Below are 23661 nucleotides of genomic sequence, written 5' to 3'. Positions count from 1 at the left end.
TTTTTTTCCCTAGCGTGGCGCTAACCCAGCATTAATTGGGCATCATTGCGTGCTGCCCGGTTGCACCACCTCAATGGATAGCAGTAAGTGCTCCCTGCCACATGGCTGTGCTGTTAAGAGTTATCTTACCGTGTGCCCATTATTATTTTTTTTGTGTGTGTGTGTGTGGGGGGGGGGGGGGCATTTTACCGGCTGCAGTAGAAAGGGCCCTGGCACGTGGGAAAAATGGCCCCTGACGCTACCACAGAGCCTTTTTTCCCCGTAGCTTAGTAAAAGAACCCCTGAGATAGAAGATTGAATATTACCGTTACATGGATAGAACTAGCACTGACCTCCTTATCTGGAAGTTCAGCACCAGCCACTATCCGGTACCAGCACTGAATATTCAGAATTTTGTTTCAGTCACAGCAGCTGATGTTTGAAACAAATATGCTAATTTCCAAGTCTGAATACTAACCCACACATTTTTATTTCATATACCAAGTTATCCCAAATGGAAGAAAAAGGTACTACAAAAAAACCCCCCAACAAACTAGTTCTCTCTTTCCATGCACTGTCCTCTATGATCAAAAATACCTTTTTAAGCTCCATTAAGTGAATAAGTTTAAGTTGCTTATCTGTAACATTTCAGCCCTGGGCTCGTCCTCCACAACCACCGGGAAGGGGATGGCCGTAGACATCTCCCGGACAAAGGCCGCAAAAGACAGACTCTCGGGAGGAGAAAGCTGCATTTCAGGGGAGGGAGTGGGATCAGAAGGAAGGCCATCAGACTCCTCGTCAGAGAAATATCTGATGTCCTCCTCCTCCTCCTCCCACGAGGCCTCACCATCGGTATCAGACAAGTTCAAGAACCTGTGTCTGAAGCCGTGCCCGGTTCGACTCCGTGGAACCACGGCCACGGTGGGAGCGTCGAGAGGTAGACTCCCTCGCCCGCACCGGCAAAGCTCCCTCCGCCGACGTCGTTGGGGAGCCTTCCTGGGAGGCGACTGCAGTCGATACCGCAAGCGGCACCGATGTCGGAGACCTCACCCCGGGCAAGGGGCCAGCCGGCACCTCACTCGACGGTACCGGAGGCGCAAGCACCCCCGGTACCGGAGGGGAAGGGCGCAACAGCTCTCCCAGGATCTCTGGGAGAACGGCCCGGAGACTCTCGTGCAGGGCGGCTGTGGAAAAAGACATGGAAGCCGATGCAGGAGTCGAAGTCAGAGTCTGTTCCGGGCGTGGAGGCTGTTCCGGGTTGTCCAAGGTGGAGCGCATCGACACCTCCTGAACAGAGGGTGAGCGGTCCTCCCGGTGCCGATGCCTGCTGGGTGCCGACTCCCTCGGCGACCCAGAGCTCTCGGTACCGACGCGGGAAGGAGACCGGTGTCGATGCTTCTTTGACTTTTTCAAACGAAGCATGCAACCGGAGCTTCCCGGTACCGACGAGGAGGACGTAGAATCCAGCCGTCGCTTCCTCGGGGCCGAGGCCGAAGAAGGTCGGTCTCGGGGGGGCTGTACCGCAGGAGCCCTCAGGGTAGAGGGAGACCCACCCGAAGGCTCACCGCCACCAGCAGGGGAATGGACAGCCCTCACCTGCACTCCAGACGAAGCACCACCGTCCGATGACATCAGCACTAGTGGAGGTCCCGGTACCACCGACGCAGCCTTCCGATGTCTCGGCCCTGACGATGCAGAGGGTCGATGCCTTGATGCAATGGATACAGTCGCGGCCGAGGGCGGAGGTCTTGACGCTGTCGACGTTGACGCACTCGATACTCCCGGTGCCGATGAAGAGCCCGAGAACAAAACGTTCCACTGGGCCAATCTCGCTACCTGAGTCCTTTTCTGTAAAAGGGTGCAAAAACTACAGGCCTGCGGGCGGTGCCCAGCCCCCAGACACTGAAGACACGACGCGTGCCTATCAGTGAGCGAGATTACCCGGGCGCACTGGGTGCACTTCTTGAAGCCGTTGGGAGACTTCGATGACATGGGCGGAAAAATCACGCCGGCGAAATCAAAACTCGTAATTGCGGTAAGGCACCAAAAAGAGAGGGAGAAAAAACTCGACCCGAGGCCTCAAAGGGGCCTATCCCGAAAACGAAAGAAAACTTATCGGGGCCAAAAACTTGAAATACCAGGAAGGGAAAAGACCGAAAGGCCCTTCTCCGAAATCCCTTTTTTTTTTTTTTTTTTAGAGCGAAAAAGTCAAAAGACGAGCGAGGGTCAACTTAAGGGGCGCAAACACGACCGTACCGAGCGCGGACAAAAGAAGACTGACGAACACGAGCTGGTTCGGGCGAGAAGACGGCCGCGCATGCGCATGGGCGAGCGAGGACTAGCAAAGGCCTTTGCTAGTAAAGTTTCCGATTGGAGGGGTTGCCGTGGACGTCACCCCATCAGTGAGAACAAGCAGCCTGCTTGTCATCGGAGAAACAATGCACGACCTAACAAACTTCCAAAAATCACTAAAAACCAACCTGTTCAAAAAGGCATACCACAATGATCCATCCTAAATACCAGACAACGAAACTTATACCAGAACTGGACAAAACCGAACCCTCTATACTTGATTGCTTTATTTACTCTGTCACTAATGACCTTTTAATTCAATACACTTTATTTCTTATTCCGGAAATGAACTCTATACCTGACTGCTTAAAATACTCTTGTCACTTATGAACTTTAATGCAATACCACTCTATTTCTTATTCCAGTAATGGCGATCGCCACTACGGCATAATGTAAGCCACATTGAACCTGCAAAGAGGTGGGAAAATGTGGGATACAAATGCAACAAATAAATAAAGACATGCAGAACCTACACAGCAAACTTACCATAACAATACTAACTCCCTGGACTAAAATAGCAATAACCCTACCTACTAAGAGGCAGCATTATAAATATTATACTAGGCCCAGAGAACCAGTAAATCTACTAATGGGAAAAAACAAACAGGACTACTATTGAATACAAAGACCTTTATTCTCCTCTCCAATCCTCAGTTTCTCACTGACCCCCATCTCCTCCCTCCTTTCTCAATTTCCCATTCCTCATCACCATCTTCTGCACTCATCCCCCTCACCAGCCTCAGCTCCCTTCCCTCGTCATTCAACCCCTCTTACCATCAGTCCAACCTTTTCCCTTTCAGTCAATCATTTTCTTCTCTTACATCTACTCAGCTTCCCGTTACCTTAATTTCTTCTCCAGTTGCATTTTTTTGGTCTCTAACTCTAGCTTCCACAGTTCTCTGTCCCTTTAATGCTCTCTCTCTCAATCTCTTACTAGCCTCCTCCAGATCCTTCATTCCAAGTGTCTAACCCTTCTTCTCATCCCTTCCCTCTCCACCTCTAAAGGCTTTTTCCTTTTCACACACTATACCCCACTTATTGATCCCTCCCTCTAGAAACACTTTTCCGTTCTCATAGTAACATAGTAAGTGTCAGCAGATAAAGACCCGTGTGTCCCTCCAACTACCGCCCCATCTCCCTCCTACCCTTCCTCTCCAAAATACTTGAGCGTGCCGTTCACAGCCGCTACCTTGATTTTCTCTCCTCTCATGCCATCCTCGATCCACTTCAATCCGGTTTTCGCCCTCTACACTCGACAGAAACAGCACTCTCAAAAGTCTGTAATGACCTGTTCCTTGCCAAATCCAGAGGCCACTACTCCATCCTCATCCTCCTCGATCTATCCGCCGCTTTTGACTCTATCATGATCTACTCCTTGCCACACTGTCCTCATTCGGGTTCCAGGGCTCTGTCCTCTCCTGGTTCTCCTCCTATCTCTCCCACCGCACCTTCAGAGTTCACTCTCATGGATCTTCCTCCACCCCCATCCCGCTATCTGTTGGTGTTCCACAGGGATCTGTCCTTGGACCCCTTCTCTTCTCAATCTATACCTCTTCCCTGGGCTCCCTCATCTCATGGCTTCCAGTATCATCTCTATGCGGACGACACCCAGCTGTATCTCTCCACACCAGATATCACCGCGGAGACCCAGGCAAAGGTATCGGCCTGCTTAACTGACATTGCTACATGGATGTCCAACCGCCACCTGAAACTGAACATGTCCAAGACTGAGCTCATCGTCTTTCCACCAAAACCCACTTCTCCTCTTCCTCCACTTTCTATCTCAGTTGATAACACCCTCATCCTTCCCGTCTCATCTGCCGCAACCTCAGAGTCATCTTCGACTCCTCCCTCTCCTTCTCGGCATACATCCAGCAGATAGCCAAGACCTGTCACTTCTTCCTCTTCAACATCAGCAAAATTCGCCATTTCCTCTCTGAACACACCACCCGAACTCTCGTCCACGCTCTCATTACCTCTCGCCTTGACTACTGCAACTTACTCCTCACCGGACTCCCACTTAGCCATCTATCCCCCCTTCAATCTGTTCAGAACTCTGCTGCACGTCTTATATTCCGCCAGAACTGATATACTCATATCACCCCTCTTCTCAGGTCACTTCACTGGCTTCCAATCCGATACCACATTCAGTTCAAGCTTCTCCTTCTTACCTACAAATGTACTCATCTGCTGCCCCTCACTACATCTCTACCCTCATCTCCCCTTATGTTCCCACCCGAAACCTCCGTTCACAGGACAAATCCCTCCTCTCAGTACCCTTCTCCACCACTGCCAACTCCAGACTCCGCCCATTCTGCCTCGCCTCACCCTATGCCTGGAACAACCTTCCTGAGCCCTTACGTCAAGCCCCCTCCCTGCCCATCTTCAAGTCTCTGCTTAAAGCCCACCTCTTCAATGCTGCCTTCGGCACCTAACTCTTACCTTCAGGATATCCAGACTGCCCCAATTTGACTGCCCCTATCGAACTGACTACTCACTTGTCCTTTAGATTGTAAGCTCTTTGAGCAGGGCCTGTCCTTTTATGTTAAATTGTACAGCGCTGCGTAACCCTAGTAGCGCTTTAGAAATGTTAAGTAGTAGTAGTGGTCCATCCAGTCTGTTAAATCTGGCACACTGCACAGGTTCCACTTCTTCATCAGTAAATAATAGTATACTTTATCTCTCTCTCCCCCTGCCATGAAGAAGTCTGCCCAGCACTGGCCCTACTTCCCAACTACTGGCGTTGACATCAAAGCTCACTCCAGCCTCAATCCTGATCTATTTTTGCCATTTATGGGACCCAGAACATAGAAGTCTGCCCACATTGGTCTTACTTCCCAATTTCTGAAGCTGCCATCAAAGCACACTACAGTTATGAGGTCATTTATGTTTTGCTTTAATTTTTTATATAGTGTTTTTCTGTTTCTCGCCTCCTCCCTGAACTTTTTCCCCTTACCCTGTGAAAACTCTGTTTGAAGGGCCTGCAGGATGCATTTAGAAAGCTCACTAACACAGTACTAAATGGTTTCTCCCACTTTGTGTCTATGGGAAAAATGCTTAGCACATAGAACCCTATAGAGGCGTATTTTCAAAGCACTTAGACTTACAAAGTTCCATAGGTTACTAACAAGCTCATTTTCAAAGCACTTAGCCTCCCAAAGTTCCATAGAAACCTATGGAACTTAGCCTCCCAAAGTGCTTTGAAAATATGCCTCAATGTAACTTTGTAAGTCTAAGTGCTTTGAAAATGAGCCCCCATGTAAATTCAAACCTCAGAGAAAGGGTAATAAAATCAGAAGGGACAGAGATTTCAGGCTTTACATACAAAAAAAAAAGCTTTAGAAATTGCTTCCTAATTGTATTCTGATTAGGAATATAATGTCACACCTGAACATAAAAAGAAAGCAAGCATAATACAGAAATGACCAGGATGTTTCCTCTCAGAAAGCCAACAAGAATTCCAAAAGTACACATTTACTATGAAAGTGCACCAGCAAAAGATTTTTGGTCTGTTTTCAGATTTTTCTAACTTCTTTTCCACCAGATATTTACTTGAATAAAATAAAATCTAGACCCATTAGAATTTAACACTTGCAAATCAATTCTATGCGCATTAATTTCATTTTGCATACACTAAGGAATGCTAATGAACGAAACACATACTAAGTGCACATCCTTTTTACATATAGAACAAATAAAAACCAAATGGTTTCCCTGCAGTCTTCATCCTTCAGGCATGAACCTACCTTGCCCAGGCAACTGTTTACAAGGCCTTTAGCAGTCACACCTTTAATGACATAATTTGTTCCTTTACTTATGCCTTCATAACGAAGTGACAGACCACTGAAAACAAAAGCATATAAACAGGTTAATAAAATATATATTGAAAACATAACTAAAAAGCATAATACTGCACTAATCTCATATTAGAGAAAGAGACATCAGCTATGAACAATGCTACATAAGTTAATGCAAAAAAATGGTTTTTTTTTAATGTAACAAATTTAACTAGCTAGGGCAGTGTTCTTCAAAGAAAGGTCCGTGGGACAACAGCAGCCCTCATCATTGTTCTATTTTATTTTTTTTGAGGCTTTGCATTAAAGAATACTACCATAAATGCTTGCTCCTAATGTCGGGCCTCTGTCTCCCACCCCTGTGAGTCCAGCATCTCACAGTCTCTCTGAGTCCAGGCTCTCTCCTACTCTCTTCTGCCTGATGTGGTCTCTCTTTTTCCCTGTCCTACATGGGTCCGACATTTCTCCTTGCCTACCCTCCTTCTCACTCACCAGATAGTCTTAAACTTGCTTGTCTTCCTAGCAGTGATTCAGGCAGGCTAACTCTGGCTAGCCCTGGGGGGCCTTCCCTCCTCTGCAACTTCCTATTGCCATGTGAGAAAGACAGGCAGAGGTAGCCTGCCTAAATTGCTGCCAGGAAAAGTTTGTAAGATTGTCAAGGTGGGTGGAATGGAGGTATTGAAGGGAGAAATGTTGTACCCAAAAATAAGGGAGAGAAAAGAAGGAGAAATATGAGACTTAGCAAGATGCTAGACTCAAAGAGAGAGGGCCACAGTGAAATGCTGGACAGATGCTGGGACTAGAGGTAGGAGGGTCTGATTCAGTGCATGGGGACTGAAATAGGAGCCAAAACAGCTAAACCAGATAGTTCTAAGGCCATCAAGGATAGATTGAGACAGCAAGGACAGATTCAGCCAGCTGTCATTTTACCTCATTTTAATGCAATGGAAGTAAAAGCTGGCTGGCTTATCCTGTCCCCGATCACCAGGAGTTATCTGGTAATCCTACAGATGAACCAGTCTCCTATTTTGACTCTCTACCAACCCAGGCTGTCAAATGGCCAGTATTTGGCTGACCTGGCTGTTCTTTTAAATGAGAAGCTGGTGAGTGACAAGATAGACAACTGGATAACATAAGTACCAATTTTCTGCTGACCCACAGCCAAACTCAGGGTCAGCTCCCTGATGTAGCTGGCCTCCCAACCTCCCTTTACTGTATATTAGAGAGCCATGATACAAGTAAAAGACATGTGGGACCTGCATTCCACACATGATCTCTGAAGCAATGCAGGCTTCCTGTACCTGTGGGGGTGGACTGGCATTGTGTCAGCATGCCTGTGTATAACACAGGTCCCATGTATCTATTATTTCTGTTGCAGCTCTTGTAGTTAAAGGACTGGACTCAAGAGTGCTGCACTGAGTAGAAAAGGGAGACGGTGGACAAGGGAGCAGAGAGGAGTTGAGAAGATATTGGGGACATGCTGGACATGATAGGGTGGTGGAAGAACTTCAGAAAATGCAACCCTAGAGGTTCTGGATTTGAACTTTCTACTAAGAGCCTAAATTTGGCTTCCAGAATCTCTCAACCACATTTCCCTATGTCATTGGTACCCACATGTACCAAGACAACCGACTCCTCCCCAGCACTATCTAAAATCCTATCTAGGTGACGCGTGAGGTCCGTCACCTTCGCACCAGGCAGACAAGTGACCAGGCGATCCTCACATCCACCAGCCACCCAGCTATCTACATGCCTAATAATCGAATCACCAACTACAACAGACGTCCTATCCCTTCCCACCTGGGCAGTAGCTCCTGGAGACACATCCTTGGTGCAGGATATTATATTCCCTGGTGTTCTGGTCCTATCTACAGGATTACTTCCAGCTGCACCAGGGTGATGCTCTCTTTTTAGAAGGCCTCCCTCCTCCAAGGCAGAACAGGGGCTGCCAGACTGGAGTAGGGACTTCTCAACATCCCTGTAGGCCTCCTCTATGTGCCTCCCGTCTCCCTCAGCTCCTTCAAGTCTGCTACTCTAGCCTCGAGAGAATGGACTTGTTCTCTGAGAGGTAGGAACTCTTTGCATGAAGTACACACATATGTCATCTCACCAACTGGGAGATAATCATACATGTGACAATGCAAAAGACTAGAAAGCACCCCTCTCGCTGCTGGACTACTGTCTGCATCTTAGTATTATAGAGTTCTTTAATTAAGGTACTAGGGATATCAGATGAATATAATACTTATGACTGGTGTAATTTGTAATTTATTTAGGTTTGCTTCTTAGAAACTAATTAAATGTAATTAAAACTAATGAAAATTGAAAATTTCCCTCTTGTGGTCTTAATTAGAATAATTGACTATAAATGAAGAGTTGAGCTTGGGGTGGAAGGGAGTTGGGGAGGGTGGGTGGGAATGAGGACTGAACTGGGCCCTTCTGTGCCTTCTATTAATGCTGTGGCAGAAACTTCAAGTTTTAAAACTATAGGGAAAAAGATATGGAGACTAGCTAATAAAGTTTGCTTGACTTTTTTATTTTAAAATTCTAACTGTGTTTATCAATATCCTACAATTCCTCTTTTAGACCCTAATCTTTAAGCTGTGGCAGAAAATAAAGAAATTAAGTATTCTGGGCACCTACCTCTAAATGTCTTATAACCTCAACACAATAGTTTAAAAATCATTTTCTGTTTAGAGACTGAATGCATCAGTTTTTTAGAATGTATATTTGCCAGGGCTGGTGTTAACATGGTTATGGCCCAGGGAAAAACTTGAGAAGGGACCCCAAAGCCCACTAGCTATAAGCAGGCTTTAGTCCTCTCTGGCCAGGAGCCCCAGAGCAATTGCCCTGGTTTCACCCTAAGATCTGCTGTGTTTGTAAATTTACCCAGTATAAGGGAAAAAGCTAGGCTACTTATCTGTAACGTGTTCTCAGAGGTCATAAGGCATATTTTCTCGTATGTGGGTGACATCATCCACAGAACCCAGTACAGACAATGTCAAGAGCATTATCACTTTAAATCTTTGAAGTAGTGTCCCCACTGCACATGCACAGATGCCTTACCACCCAACGATTGATCGAGTGTAGCACCAGCAGTATAGTACTAAAGCAGAGAAGACTCCAAGGGGCGGTAGGAACGATGTGAGAATATATGCATGCTGTCCTCGGAGCTCATCTGCTACAGATAAGTAACCTAGCTTTCCCCGAGGACAAGCAGGCATAATATTCTCACTTGTAGGACTCACTAGCTAACAGGCTCAAATATAAATAAAATTTGTAAGTAAGCATACTCAAGTAAGCCTTGTGGAAAATAGGGGCCGGAAGGTTCTCCAGGACTGCTTGTCCAAATCTGCTATCCCACCTAGACGGTAGAGAGCAGTGAAGATGTAGATAGACCACCACTTAGCCACCTTCCAAATGTCTTCAATGGAGGCAGAGCGAAAATGAGCTACTGAAGCCACCATAGCTCTTACACTGTGATCAGTGATCCATCCAGGAAGGGCCATGCCCAGCATGAGTATACCTGTAGGAGATACAGTCAGCCAGCCAAGCTGAGAGAGCGAATGATACATACCTATAGCAGGTGTTCTCCGAGGCCAGCAGGCTGATTGTTCTCACGACTGGGTTGACGTCCACGGCAGCCCCGCCAACCGGAGTAAAAATCTCGCGGGAGGTCCCGCACGCAGGGCACGCCCACCGCACATGCGCGGCCGTCTTCCCGCCCATGCGCGACCGCTCCCGACCAGTTGAATGACAAGCAAAGGAATGAGGAAAAAAACGCAACTCCAAAGGGGAGGAGGGAGGGTAGGTGAGAACAATCAGCCTGCTGTCCACGGAGAACATCTGCTACAGGTATGTATCATTCGCTTTCTCAGAGGACAAGCAGGCTGCTTGTTTTCACGACTGGGGTATCCCTAGCTCTCAGGCTCACTCAAAACAAGAACCCAGGTCAATTAGACCTCGCAACGGCGAGGGCATAACAGAAATTGACCTACGAAGAACAACTAACTGAGAGTGCAGCCTGAACAGAATAAAATCGGGTCCTGGAGGGTGGAGTTGGATTCAAACCCCAAACAGATTCTGCAGCACCGACTGCCCGAACCGACTGTTGCGTTGGGTATCCTGCTGGAGGCAGTAATGTGATGTGAATGTGTGGACCGATGACCACGTCACAGCCCTGTAAATCTCTTCAATAGTGGCTGACTTCAAGTGGGCCACCGACGCTGCCATGGCTCTAACACTATGAGCCGTGACATGACCCTCAAGAGCCAGCCCAGCCTGGGCGTAAGTAAAGGAAATGCATTTTGCTAGCCAATTAGCGATGGTCCGTTTCCCGACAGCGACCCCCTTCCTATTGGGGTCGAAAGAAACAAACAATTGGGCGGACTGTCTGTGGGGCTGTGTCCGCTCCAGATAGAAGGCCAACGCTCGCTTGCAGTCCAATGTGTGCAACTGACGTTCAGCAGGGCGGGTATGCGGTCTGGGAAAGAATGTTGGCAAGACGATTGACTAGTTAAGATAGAAATCCGACACCACCTTTGGCAGGAACTTAGGGTGAGTGCGGAGGACTACTCTGTTATGATGAAATTTAGTATACGGAGCATGGGCTACCAGGGCTTGAAGCTCACTGACTCTACGAGCTGAAGTAACTGCCACCAAGAAAATGATCTTCCAGGTCAAGTACTTCAGATGGCATGAACTCAGTGGCTCAAAAGGAGGTTTCATCAGCTGGGTGAGGACGACGTTGAGATCCCATGACACTGCAGGAGGCTTGACAGGGGGCTTTGACAAAAGCACGTCTCTCATGAATCGAACGACTAAAGGCTCTCCAGAGATGGCTTTACCCTCTACACGATAATGGTAAGCACTAATTGCACTAAGGTGATTCCTTACTGAGTTGGTCTTGAGACCAGACTCTGATAAGTGTAGAAGGTATTCAAGCAGGTTCTGTGCAGGACAAGAACGAGGTTCTAGGGCTTTGCTCTCACACCAAACGACAAACCTCCTCCACTTGAAAAAGTAACTCTTTTTAGTGGAATCCTTTCTAGAGGCAAGCAAGACACGGGAGACTCCCTCATGAAGCAAAATCTATGCCCTCAACATCCAGGCCGTGAGAGCCAGAGACTGAAGGTTGGGGTGCAGAAGCGCTCCGTCGTTCTGCGAAATGAGAGTTGGAAAACATTCCAATCTCCACGGTTCTTCGGAGGACAACTCCAGAAGAAGAGGAAACCAGATCTGATGGGGCCAAAAGGGCGCGATCAGAATCATGGTGCCGCGGTCTTGCTTGAGCTTCAGTAAGGTCTTCCCCACCAAAGGTATGGGAGGATATGCATACAGGAGGCCGTTCACCCAATGGAGGAGAAAGGCATCCGACGCCAGTCTGCCTTGTGCCTGAAGTCTGGAACAGAACTGAGGCAGCTTGTAATTGGTGTGGGAGGCGAAAAGGTCCACCGAGGGATTGCCCCACTCTCGGAAGATGTTGCGTACCACTGTGGAATGGAGCGACCACTCGTGCGGTTGCATGCATCTGCTCAGCCTGTCGGCTAGACTGTTTACGCCTGCCAGGTATATGGCTTGGAGAAGCATGCCAAACTGGCATGCCCAACGCCACATCCTGACAGCTTCCTGATACAGAGGGCGAGATCCGGTGCCCCCCTGCTTGTTGATGTAATACATTGCAATCTGATTGTCTGTCCGAATTTGGATAATTTGGTAGGACAGCCGATCCCTGAAGCCGATCGGCTCGGAGCTCCAGGAGGTTGATCTGAAGATCTTGTTCCTGGGGGGGACCACACCCCCTGGGTGTGGAGCCCATCGACATGAGCTCCCCACCCCAGGCGAGATGCATCCATCGTCAGCATTTGTGTGGGCTGCGGAATTTGGAATGGGCGTCCCAGGGTTCAAATTAGTCCGAAATGTCCACCAGCGCAGCGAATTGCGGCAACTGATGGACAGGCGGATGACATCTTCTAGATTCCCGGTGGCTTGGCACCACTGGGAAGCTAGGGTCCACTGAGCAGATCTCATATGAAGACGAGCCATGGGAGTCACATGGACTGTAGAGGCCATATGGCCCAGGAGTCTCAACATCTGCCGAGCTGTGATCTGCTGAGACGCTCTGGTCTGGGAAGAGAGGGACAGGAGATTCTGGGCTCTCGCCTCGGGAAGATAGGCCTGAGTCGTCTGTGAATTCAGCAGAGCTCCTATGAATTCCAGAAATTGGACTGGCTGGAGATGGGACTTCGGGTAATTTATCACAAACCCCAGCAGCTCCAGAAGTTGAATAGTGCACTGCATGGACCGAAGAGCTCCTGCCTCTGAGGTGCTCTTCAGCAGCCAATTGGCGAGATACGGGAACACGTGCATCCCCAGCTTGCGTAGATATGCCGCAACCACCACGAGACACTTTGTGCACACCCGTGGTGCAGAGGCGAGCCCAAAGGGCAGCACACAATACTGAAAGTGATGTGTCCCCAGACGGAATCGGAGATACTGTCTGTGAGCTGGCAGTATTGGGATGCGAGTGTAAGCGTCCTTTAAATCCAGGGAACATAGCCAATCGTCTTTCTGAATCATGGGTAGAAGGGTGCCCAAGGAAAGCATCCTGAACTTTTCCCGCACCAGATACTTGTTCAGACCTCTCAGGTCTAGGATGGGGCGCATCCCCCGTTTTCTTCTCCACAAGGAAGTACCTGGAATAGAGTCTCTGCCCTTCCTGCTCGGGTGGTATGGGCTCGACCGCAGTGGCGCTGAGAAGGGCGGAGAGTTCCTCTGCAAGTACCTGCTTGTGATGGGAGCTGAAGGATTGAGCTCCCGGTGGACAATTTGGTGGGGTGGAGACAGTGGTGTGCTGGTAAATTTTTAACAACAGGCTCTCTCCCCGGTCCACCTCGGCGCCCCCCCCCCGCCCCGTCCACCTCGGCGCCCCCCCCATCCACCTCTGCGCCCCCCGTCCACCCCTGCGCCCCCCGTCCACCCCTGCGCCCCCCATCCACCTCTGCGCCCCCCCAAAAAAACAATTGCAGAGCTGGCTATACCCGGGGGGGGGGGGGGGGGGGCAGCGGCCAACACATTACTCTCTCCAGGAAAAAAAATTAAATGATCCCAGGTTCCAATCTAATTCATGTTTAATATGGGATAAAATGCCATAAATAAGTAAATAAACAAACTTTTAACGTTCAGCACCTGATTCTCAAAGTGGACATATTCCAAACACTATAATGAAAATAAAATTATTTTTTTTCTACCTTTGTTGTCTGGTGACTTTGTTTCTCTGATCATGCTGGTCCAGTATCTGATTCTGCTGCTCTCTATCTGTTCCCTTGACTCCGTTTCCAGGGCTTCCTTTCCATTTATTTCTTTTCTTTCCTCCTTTCTTCTTCATTTCTGGTCCTCCGCATACTTGACTGTACAGTGGATCCAGCTTCTGCCTATTTTCTCCATCCATGTGCAGTTTCTCTCCTCACTTCCTTTTCCCTCATCTAATCTCCTTCCTCTATCTTCCCTCCATGTCCAGCATTTCTTCTCTCTCCCTTCCCTCCCCTCCATCCATGTCCAGAATTTCTCTTGCTCTTCCTGCCATCCATGTCCTGAAACTCTCCTCTCTCCCCTGCCCCTCTCTATCCATCCATACCCAGCAATTCTCTTCTCTCCCCTGCCCCCTCTGCCCAGCAATTCTCTCCTCTGCCCATTCATGCCCAGCAATTCTCTCCCCTGCTTCCCTCTGCCCATCCATGGCCAGCAAATCTCTCCCCTGCCTCCCTCTGCCCATCCATGGCCAGCAATTCTCTCCCCTGCCTCCCTCTGCCCATCCATGCCCAGCAGTTCTCTCCCCTGCCCCCCTCTGCCCATCCATGCCCAGCAATTCTCTCCCCTGCCCATCCGTGAACAGCAATTCTCTCCCCTGCCTCCCTCTGCCCATCCATGCCCAGCAGTTTTCTCCCCTGCCTCCCTCTGCCCATCCATGCCCAGCAATTCTCTCCCATGCCCCCCTCTGCCCATCCATGGCCAGCAAATCTCTCCCCTGCCTCCCTCTGCCCATCCATGGCCAGCAATTCTTTCCCCTGCCCCCCTCTGCCCATCCATGCCCAGCAAGTCTCTTCCTTGCCCCCCTCTACCCACCCATGCCCAGCAGGTCTCTCCCCTGCCCCCCTCTACCCATCCAGCGATTATCCTCCCTCCCCTGCCGCTCCCACCCTCCCCTCTGACTTTTTTGAATTACCTCCGTCGAAGCGCCGCCATTTAAAGCCCTGCTGCGTGCTGGCTGGCCGTCTCCAGGCTTCCCCTGCTTGATTCGGATGATGTTCGTGCCTTAGTCCCGCCTTCATTCTGACGTCATTTCCTTTTTCGCGAAGGCGGGACTAAGGCACGAACATCATCCGAATCAAGCAGGGGAAGCCTGGAGACAGCCAGCCAGCACGCAGCAGGGCTTTAAATGGCGGCGCTTCGACGGAGGTAATTCAAAAAAGACGGAGGGGGGCGAAGGACATGGTTGTGCATGCTTCGGAGCAGCAGGGGAGGTAAGCATGGCCAGTGATGGCGCCCTCCTGCCATGCTTACCTCCCGCAATGGAGCCGGCTCGCCCCCAACAACAACCAGCTCGCAAGAGCTGTCAAAATTTAACAAGCGGCTCTTGCGAGCCGGTGCGAGCCGGCTCCAGCACACCACTGGGTGGAGACCAAATTCAGGGTGTATCCGCACTGCACTATTTGAAGAACCCACTGGTCGGAGGTTACAAGAGGCCACCTTTGGTGATAAACTTTCAACCTCCCCCGGACCGGCACGGATACTTTGATGGCGGCTATGTTCCCATGGATCCAGTCAAAAGCTCGTCCCCTGCTTTTGCTGTGGAGGCACAGGGGGCTGCTTAGGCACACGCTGTTGACGGGAACGAGCGCGCTGGGACTGTCCCTGAGCCTGAGGAGGCCTACGGGCCGGCTGGGTGTACCTACGCTTGTTGTAGGCGTAGGGTGCAGCCTGCCGGGCCCGGGAAAAACGTCCACCTGCGGAGGTGGATGCTGAAGGCGCCCGGTGGGAGAGCTTGTCGAGAGCGGTTTCCCGCTGGTGTAGTTGGTCCACCAACTGCTCGACCTTCTCGCCAAAAGTGTTATCCCCCCGGCAAGGGACATCCGCCAGCTGCTGCTGGGTGCTGTTGTCCAGGTCAGAGGCACGCAGCCAGGAGAGTCTGCGCATCACTATACCTTGGGCCGCAGCTCTGGATGCCACATCACAGGTGTCATATATACCCCTGGACCACCTTCGGCTGCCTGACCACCTCCTGAAATGGCCTGGACTGCTCCGGGGGGAGCTTGTCAACCAGGTCCGCCAGTTGCCGCACATTGTTCCGCATGTGGATGCTCGTGTAGAGCTGGTATGATTGTATTCTGGTCATGAGCATGGAAGATTGGTAGGCCTTCCTCCCAAACGAGTCCAGAGTGCGAGACTCCCGCCCAGGGGGCGCCGAGGCGGTATCCCTCGAACTGCGTGCTCTCTTGAGAGCAGAGTCCACGACCGCCGAGTCATGAGGCAATTGAGGCCGCATCAACTCCGGGTCTGAGTGGATTCTGTATTGGGACTCCGCTTTCTTGGGAATGGTGGGATTAGATAATGGCTTCAACCAATTCCGAAGCAGTGTCTCTTTGAGGACATTGTGCAATGGTACCGTGGAAGACTCTTTAGGTGGTGATGGATAGTCGAGGACTTCGAGCATCTCCGCCCTCAGCTCATCCACAGTAACCACTGGGAAGGGAATGCTGATAGACATGTCCCGAACAAAAGAGGCAAAGGAGAGGCTCTCAGGAGGCGAGCGCTTCCTCTCCGGTGAAGGTGTGGGGTCGGAGGGAAGGCACACAGACTCCTCGGAGAAGAAATATCTGGGGTCCTCCTCCTCCCCCCACGAGGCCTCCTCCTCGGTGTCGGACATGAGCTCTCTCAGATCAGACCGCAATCGGGCCCGTCTTGACTGCGAGGAACCACGTCCTCGATGATGGCATCGAGAGGTGGACTCCCGTGCCGGCAGGGACGAAGCTCCCTCCATCGACGTCGACGGGGATTCCACCTGAGTGGCAATCGACACCGGCGCCGTCGAAGACCTCATTACCGGACCAGAGCCCACCGGCGCCTCCATCAACGGCACCGAGGGTGCAAGCACCCCCGGTGCCGGCAAGGCCTGGCGCATCAGCCCTTCCAGGATCCCTGGAAGGATGGCTCGGAGGCACTCGTCTAGGCCCACTGTCGGGAAAGGCAGGGGGCCTATGTGGGCGTCGGTGCTGGAAGCTGCCCGGGTCCAGTAGACAGTACCGAGGTACCCAACGACCTGCGCAGACACCTCTTCGACAGAGGGGGAGCGCTCCTCCCGGCACTGCCGCTTCCTGGGGGTCGAGTCTTCTCTCGAGGTATCGGATCCGACAGGGTTCGGTCCCGATGGCCCTGAGCAGCGGAAGTGGCCGGGGCGGACTGCCCACGCGGCCGCTCACCACCGCCGTCACTGGCAGGTTGTCGGGCCAAGGGGACCTGTGCTCCTGGGGTCGATGCCATAGTCGGCGCCGAAGCCGTCGACATCAGTACCGAAGACCCGGCTGTTGACACCAATGCCGTCGAGGTCGATGTCGAAGGGCCGGCACAAGTTCCAAAAAGACGGTCCTGAAGACCTTGCCTCGCCACCTGCGTCCGCTTCCGTAAGCCGAGACACAAGGTGCACGCCTTGGAATTATGCTCCGGGCCGAGGCACTGGAGGCACCAAACGTATCGGTCTGCGAGATCTACCGGCCGCACCGACCACACTTTTTGAATCCGCTCGGGACCTTCGAGGACATCGACGGAAAATCGTGTTGGCGAAATCAAAATCGTCGATGGTGGCGGTGACAAGCACACCAGAAAAAAAAGAACCGACCGCTCGGCCACAAGACCGCGACGAGGCGACCCCGCGACTAAACACGAGGAAACAAACTTTTTTTCTTTGAACGAAAGGGGCGCGAACGCGGAACAACAAGAAAATAAAGAAATAAAGCGCGGACTAGGCCACAAACCGGTTTTCCGTCTCTCTCCAGCACGGAAAGCAAAAAACTGGGCGTGAGCAGTCACGCATGCGTGGTGGGCGTGCCCTGCGTGCGGGACCTCCCGCGAGATTTTTACTCCGGTTGGAGGGGCTGCCGTGGACGTCAACCAAGTCGTGAGAACTAGCAGCCTGCTTGTCCTCAGAGAATGTATGTTTCTTGATGGAAATCCCTAACCTATTAGAGTCAAAGGACACAAAAAGATGGGAGGATTTCCTATGAGGTTTTGTCAGTCTAGGTAGTATGCTAGAGCACGTTTGCAGTCTAAAGTATGCAGTGCTGCTTCTCCAGGATTATAACGTGGCTTAGGAAAGAAGACAGGTAGGTCAATAGATTGACCGAGATGAAACTCTGATTGGGTTCAGAGTAAACCCTGTCATGATAGAACCTGGTGTAAGGAGGGTCCCACCACAAAGGCTTGAAGTTCACTGGCTCTTCTGGCAGAAGAGCTATTAAGATGACCTTGTATGTGAGGAACTTTAGAGAACAGAAATGAAGTGGTTCAAACAGAGGATTCATGAGAGCTGTTAAAGGAACACTGAGATCCCATGCCACTGGGGGTGGTTTCATAGGCGTTTTGCTGTGAAATAAACCTTTGATGAATCTAGCTATTAAGGCATGAAATGAAACTGGCTTATTATCATTGGAGAATGATGAGCATTGATGGCACTTAAATGTATTCAGAGTTATTTTTGAGTCCAGAATTCAAAAGGTGAAGGAGATACTCCATCAGAGTAAGTAGAGAACAAGTAGTTGGATCAAGCACCCTGGATGTACACCAGAGAGAAAATCTTTTCCACTTTAACTGTAACATTTCCTTCTAGAAGGTTTCCTAGAGGCTAGGAGTATTTTAGAAACTGCTTCTAGAAGGTTTAAAGAACATCAGAAACCAAGCCGTCAGGACTAGAGAATGAGGTTCAAGATGAAGGCGGGAACCTTCGATCTGTGTTATTAGGGTTGGAAAAAGATCTATTTTAAGTTGCTCCCTGGATGATAACTCTAAGAGAAGAAGGAATGGAACCAGATCTAATGTGGCCAATAGGAAGCTATCATAATCATGGTACCTAGTGTCAATGCAGTTTGAAAGTCTCTTCCCTATGAGAGGTAATGGGAGAAAAGCATAGAGAAGGTCTGTTCCCTAGTGGAGTAGGAAGGCATCAAGGGCTGTTCGACAAGAAGCATATATCCTGGAAAAGAAGCAGGAAAGCTTGCTGTTCTGAGGAGAAGCAAAGAGGTTTATTGCTGGAGTCCCCCATCACTGAATATTTGACAGACTACAGAGGAACTGAGGGACCACTCATGAGACTGAAGGACTCTGTTCAGTTTGTCTGCTACAGCATTCTGCTTGCCGGCTACGTAAACAGCTCTTATGGAGATGTTTCGAGAAGCTGCCCAAGTCCATATCTGGATTGTTTAGCAACAGAGATGGTAAGAACCTGTTCCTCTCTGTCTGTTCAGGTAATACATCACTTCCTGGTTGTCCATACAAGTATTATCTGACCTAGGAGACGGTCCAGGAAGGTTTTGACTCCTAACTCACTTGCCCTGTTCCTTATCCTCATCTCTTTATTCCCTTACCCTTAATTGTTCTGTCTGTTTAACTGTCTTATCTAGATTGTAAGTTCTTTGAGCAGGGACTGTCTTTTGTGTATGGTATACAGCGCTGCATATGCCTTGTAGCGCTATAGAAATAAGTAGTAGTAGTAGTTTTGAGGGCATTCCAAACAGCTCGCAATTCTAGGAGGTTGATATGATGTTCTATCTCGGAGACAAAGAAACATAAATGAAACCATATGGTGCAGTCATAAAAACAGTAATAATCAAAAATAAGACCTCAAACTGAAAAATCGAGTTCTTCATTTAACCATTGTGGGTGTACTGTATCTACCGTATTTATCGGACTATAAGACGCACTTTTTTCCCCCAAAATTTGGGAGGAAAATGGGGGGTGCGTCTTATAGTCCGAAGGTAGAGAAATTTAGCAGGCCGCCCTCCCTCCGAGTTTGGGATCGCCCTCCCGCCGAGTTCAAACAGGAAATGAAGGCTGGACCAGAGCTGAGAGAGACAGAAGGGAAGAGTGACGTCCTGAGCCTGCATGCTTTTCGCTGCAGCCCCGACTAGGTAAAATTACTTTTAGACCTCAGAGGGCGGGACCAGAGAGCTGAGAGAGACAGAAGGGAAGAGTGATGTGTTGAGCCTGCATGCTTTTTGCTGCAGCCCCGACTAGGTAAAATTACTTTTAGACTTCTGAGGGAGGGAGGGAAGGGGATCTCAGAACTCGGCGGGGTGGGAGGGAGGGAGAAAGATCCAGAAATTGGAGGGAGGGATTCGGACAAGATACACCGGAGCACCTAGGTTTTAGAGGAGGAAAAAGGTGCGTCTTATAGTCCGAATTTTTTTTTCCTATTTCCCTCTTCTAAAACCTAAGTGCGTCTTATGGTCCAGTGCATCTTATAGTCTGAAAAATACGGTAACCGAGTCTCTATTCTGACCTCACTGGTAACTGACCTAAATTCCTAACTCTCCAAGCACATCTTGTTATTAGGGTAGCAGCACACAATCTATAAACTTAAAAAAGATGGTGATGTTGAACAGAGTGTTCTACAGGTGGTTTGCCCTGAGCTCTACGTTTCAGAGCACATTTATGTTCAATTATTCTACTGAACTGATGTGCAGTTTTTCCAATGTATATCAGACTACAAGGACATGTAGCTGCATATACTACCCCTATGTTTTTACACTTACTGAATTGTTTTAACAAGAGTATAGCCTGTTCTGGGGTCTTTTAAAAAATTGTCTGTAGATTGACTGCATAAGTAGAGCAGGTGCCACATTTATAATGTCCGGCTGGATGTTTGTCTATCCTTTTGGCTCTGACACTGCGGATGGCACAAAAATGTCACATAGGTTCTTTTCTGTCATGTGCATAATCATCAATTCTCTGTCAGAAAGAAAAGCAAGATTCTGGACAATGTGTCAATGTTTCTCTAAAATTTTAATATCTTACCCCATCGTCCTTTTGTAGGTTTAAGGGCAACTTCCATATCATCATGCTGATCAATCCATAGACTGGTGGGTTGTGTCCATCTACCAGCAGGTGGAGATAGAGAGCAATCCTTTTGCCTCCCTATATGTGGTCATGTGCTGCCGGAAACTCCTCAGTATGTTCTCTATCTCAGCAGGTGGTGGTCACACACAGCAGCAGCTCTGGCTAGGTCTCCAAGCCTAATTTTTAGGTTTTGTTGAGTACCTGGGGTTGAGGGCTCTTCTTGAGCAAGTGCAAACCTGGTGGCGTCAGGTCCCTCCTTTTCTCCCCCCTCCCGCTGGCTCCGTTAAAAAAAAAAAAAATTTTGGACGTCCTTAAGGGCATTTATTTCAACGTTTATTTAAACATTTATTGCAGCTACTCACTGGGACACCAGTTCGTTACAGCTCGGAGCGAGAAGCAGGTAATTTTTACCTTTTTATAGCGGGCAGGGGGTTCCCCGATCGATCTCCACGTGGCCTATGGCGTCAGAGGGCGAGGGCGCAAAGAATCGCTCCTCGGACCGCGTGTGCGCTTCTAGCGGGGATCTTAAAGTCTGATTCGCCCTTGTTGGGTGTAAGTTTGGAGGCCGGTCAGTGTCCCAGTTCTTCCTCCGGTGTGGCGGTTTTTCCCGCCATAAATGCCCATCCCCCGCTGCTCGCCTCCGCCATCTTGGCCGGCCACTCTGCTCGGACGGCTTCTTCTTGGGCCGCCCTTGAGCTGGGAGACGTTAATGCCATAGCCGCCCTTGATTTGGGCGACGGCAAAAAAGCGGCTAAAGTTAAGCGCCGTTCTTCCCGCGCGGCTCATTCGCAGAGTGTCGCGCCGGACGCCATCTTGGATGTGCAGCATGTTTCTCCTCCGCTCTTGCGAGCGCCGGTTGAGGGTGCGTCTAGGGCTGTGGCCCAGGCTGCTGAAGTGCACAGTCTGGGGGGTTTCTCCCCCGAGTTTATTTTGCTGCTGCATCAGGCCTTCCTTATGCAAAACGCTGCCCCTGCTCCCTTGGCCGATAAAGGGGTTGAGGCCCCTGGAAGTAAACGCCCTCGGGTGGATTCCCAGGCCTTAGAGGACTCTGTCTCCTCTGATGTAGATGAGGGCAGCGTATCTGAGTTCTCCCAACGGTCCTTTGGGGATTCCTTGGAGGAGACGGATTCCCGCTCGGATGGAGCGGATGACCTCTCTGCAGCGCGGATCTTTCGCTCAGAGGATTTGCCCAACCTGTTAGTGTAGGCCATGAGCATTTTGAAGATTTCCTCTCCAGAGGACGTCTCTCCCTCAGCCCCTGTTGGCTCCGCCATTATGCTGGGGATGAAGCGCCCGCCTAGAACCTTCCACGTGCATGATGCCATGCGCACTTTAATTTCGGCTCAATGGGATGTCCCGGAAGCGAGCCTCAAAGTGGCTAGGGCTATGTCCCGCCTCTATTCTTTGCCTGAAAGTGAACGGGAGGCCTTTCTTTGGCCTACCGTGGATGCTTTAATCACTGCGGTGACTAAGAAAACGGCGTTGCCAGTGGAAGGTGGTACAGCCCTAAAGGACACCCAAGACAGAAGATTGGAGGCGGCCTTAAGGTCGTCCTTCGAGGCGGCTGCCTTAAGTTTGCAGGCCTCAGTTTGCGGCTCCTATGTGGCCAGGGCGTGCCTGACGATGGTGCAGCGGGCTTCCCCCTCGGATCCTTCCTTGAGGGCTGATTGGCCAGCCCTGGAATCGGGCTGGCTTATTTGGCAGACTTACTGTATGATGTCTTGAGAGCCTCGGCTAAAGGTATGGCTCAGACAGTCTCTGCGCGGCGGTGGCTTTGGCTGAAGCATTGGTCTGCTGACCACGCCTCTAAGTCCCGCCTGGCTAAGTTGCCTTTTAAAGGCAAGCTGCTCTTTGGGGTTGAGCTGGACAAAATTGTGACCGATCTCGACACGTCTAAGGGCAAGAGGTTACCAGAGGTCAGGGCTCGGGCCAGTGCTCGCCCCGGTAACTCCAGAGGACGGTTTCAGGAAGCCCGTCGGTACCGCCCGGGCAAGTCGGGCTCCTCTGCCCCCTCTTCCTTCAAGAGGAACTTCTCCCCCAAGCAGCATTCCTTTCGCAGAGACTGCCGTCCCGGAGGTGCTTCCTCCGGTCCTTCCCCAGGGTCTCGTACCCAATGACGGGGTCCTGGTCCATGGCCCAGTGCAGATTGGAGGACGCCTGTCCTCGTTTTCTGGGTGAGTGGACCAGGGTAACTTCAGACGCTTGGGTGCTGGAAGTCATCAGAGACGGCTACAAGCTAGAGTTCTGCCGACCCTTAAGAGACGGGTTTGTACTCTCTCCCTGCAAGTCTCCGGTCAAAGCTGTGGCAGTGCAGCAGACCTTGGACAATCTGATCCGCCTGGGTGCGGTCGTTCCGGTGCCAGAAAATCAGATTGGCAAGGTACGTTACTCCATTTACTTTGTGGTACCAAAGAAAGGAGGTTCTGTCCGGCCTATCCTCGACCTCAAAGGGGTCAATCGGGCCTTGAAAGTTCGGCACTTTCGCATGGAGACTCTCCGCTCTGTTATAGCGGCAGTGAAGGCAGGGGAGTTCCTGGCATCCTTGGACATCAAGGAAGCGTACTTGCATATTCCCATCTGGCCTCCTCATCAACGCTTTCTGCGTTTTGCAGTCCTGGGCCGACACTTCCAGTTCAGAGCCCTCCCGTTCGGGTTGGCTACTGCTCCGCGGACCTTCTCCAAAGTAATGGTGGTCATCGCGGCCTTCCTGCGAAAGGAAGGAGTACAAGTCCATCCTTATCTGGACTACTGGTTGATCCGAGCCCCCTCTTATGCAGAGTGCGGCAAAGCTGTGGACCGGGTGATTGCTCTTTTGAGCTCCCTGGGGTGGATCATCAACTGGGAGAAAAGCCAGCTGCGCCCAACTCAGTCCCTGGAGTATCTGGGAGTTCGATTTGACACCCAAGTGGGCAGAGTGTTCCTGCCGGACAATCGGATTGTCAAACTTCAGGCTCAGGTGGACCAGTTTCTAGTAGCCTCTCCACTTCGGGCTTGGGACTATGTGCAGCTGTTGGGCTCTATGACGGCCATGATGGAAGTAGTGCCCTGGGCCAGGGCTCATATGAGACCACTACAACACTCTCTGCTGCAGCGCTGGACTCCGGTGTTGGAGGATTATGCTGTGCGCCTTCCCTTGGACCCAGCAGTGCGCAAGGCGCTGAGCTGGTGGCTGAAGACAGACAAGTTGTCTGCAGGGATGCCTCTTGTGACCCCGGAGTGGATTGTCGTCACGACGGACGCCTCTTTGACGGGCTGGGGAGCCCACTGCTTGGGAAGGACAGCGCAGGGGCTCTGGTCTCCTGCAGAGGAAAGTGGTCTATCAACCTCCTGGAACTCAGAGCCATTCGGTTGGCGCTTTTGGAGTTCCTCCCGGTACTAGCGTTGAGGCCAGTACGGGTCCTGTCGGACAATGCCACGGCTGTGGCCTATG

General features: G+C 50.6%; 1 protein-coding gene across 2 annotated transcripts in view; it reads right to left on the bottom strand.

The window, feature by feature from the left end:
- The window catches only part of SMCHD1 (structural maintenance of chromosomes flexible hinge domain containing 1), a 735404-nt gene that overhangs the window by 481428 nt on the left and 230315 nt on the right, over positions 1–23661 (bottom strand). For both annotated transcript variants that reach the window (XM_030213010.1, XM_030213015.1), the window contains exon 21: positions 6078–6174. In XM_030213010.1, coding sequence (XP_030068870.1) covers positions 6078–6174 — 97 coding nt within the window. The remainder of the gene's footprint in view (positions 1–6077; positions 6175–23661) is intronic.

This window comes from Microcaecilia unicolor, chromosome 1 (genome assembly GCF_901765095.1).
Source record: "Microcaecilia unicolor chromosome 1, aMicUni1.1, whole genome shotgun sequence".
NCBI lineage: Eukaryota > Metazoa > Chordata > Amphibia > Gymnophiona > Siphonopidae > Microcaecilia > Microcaecilia unicolor.
Note: the sequence above shows the minus strand (reverse complement) of the source record. Positions and strands in the feature narration are given on the sequence as shown.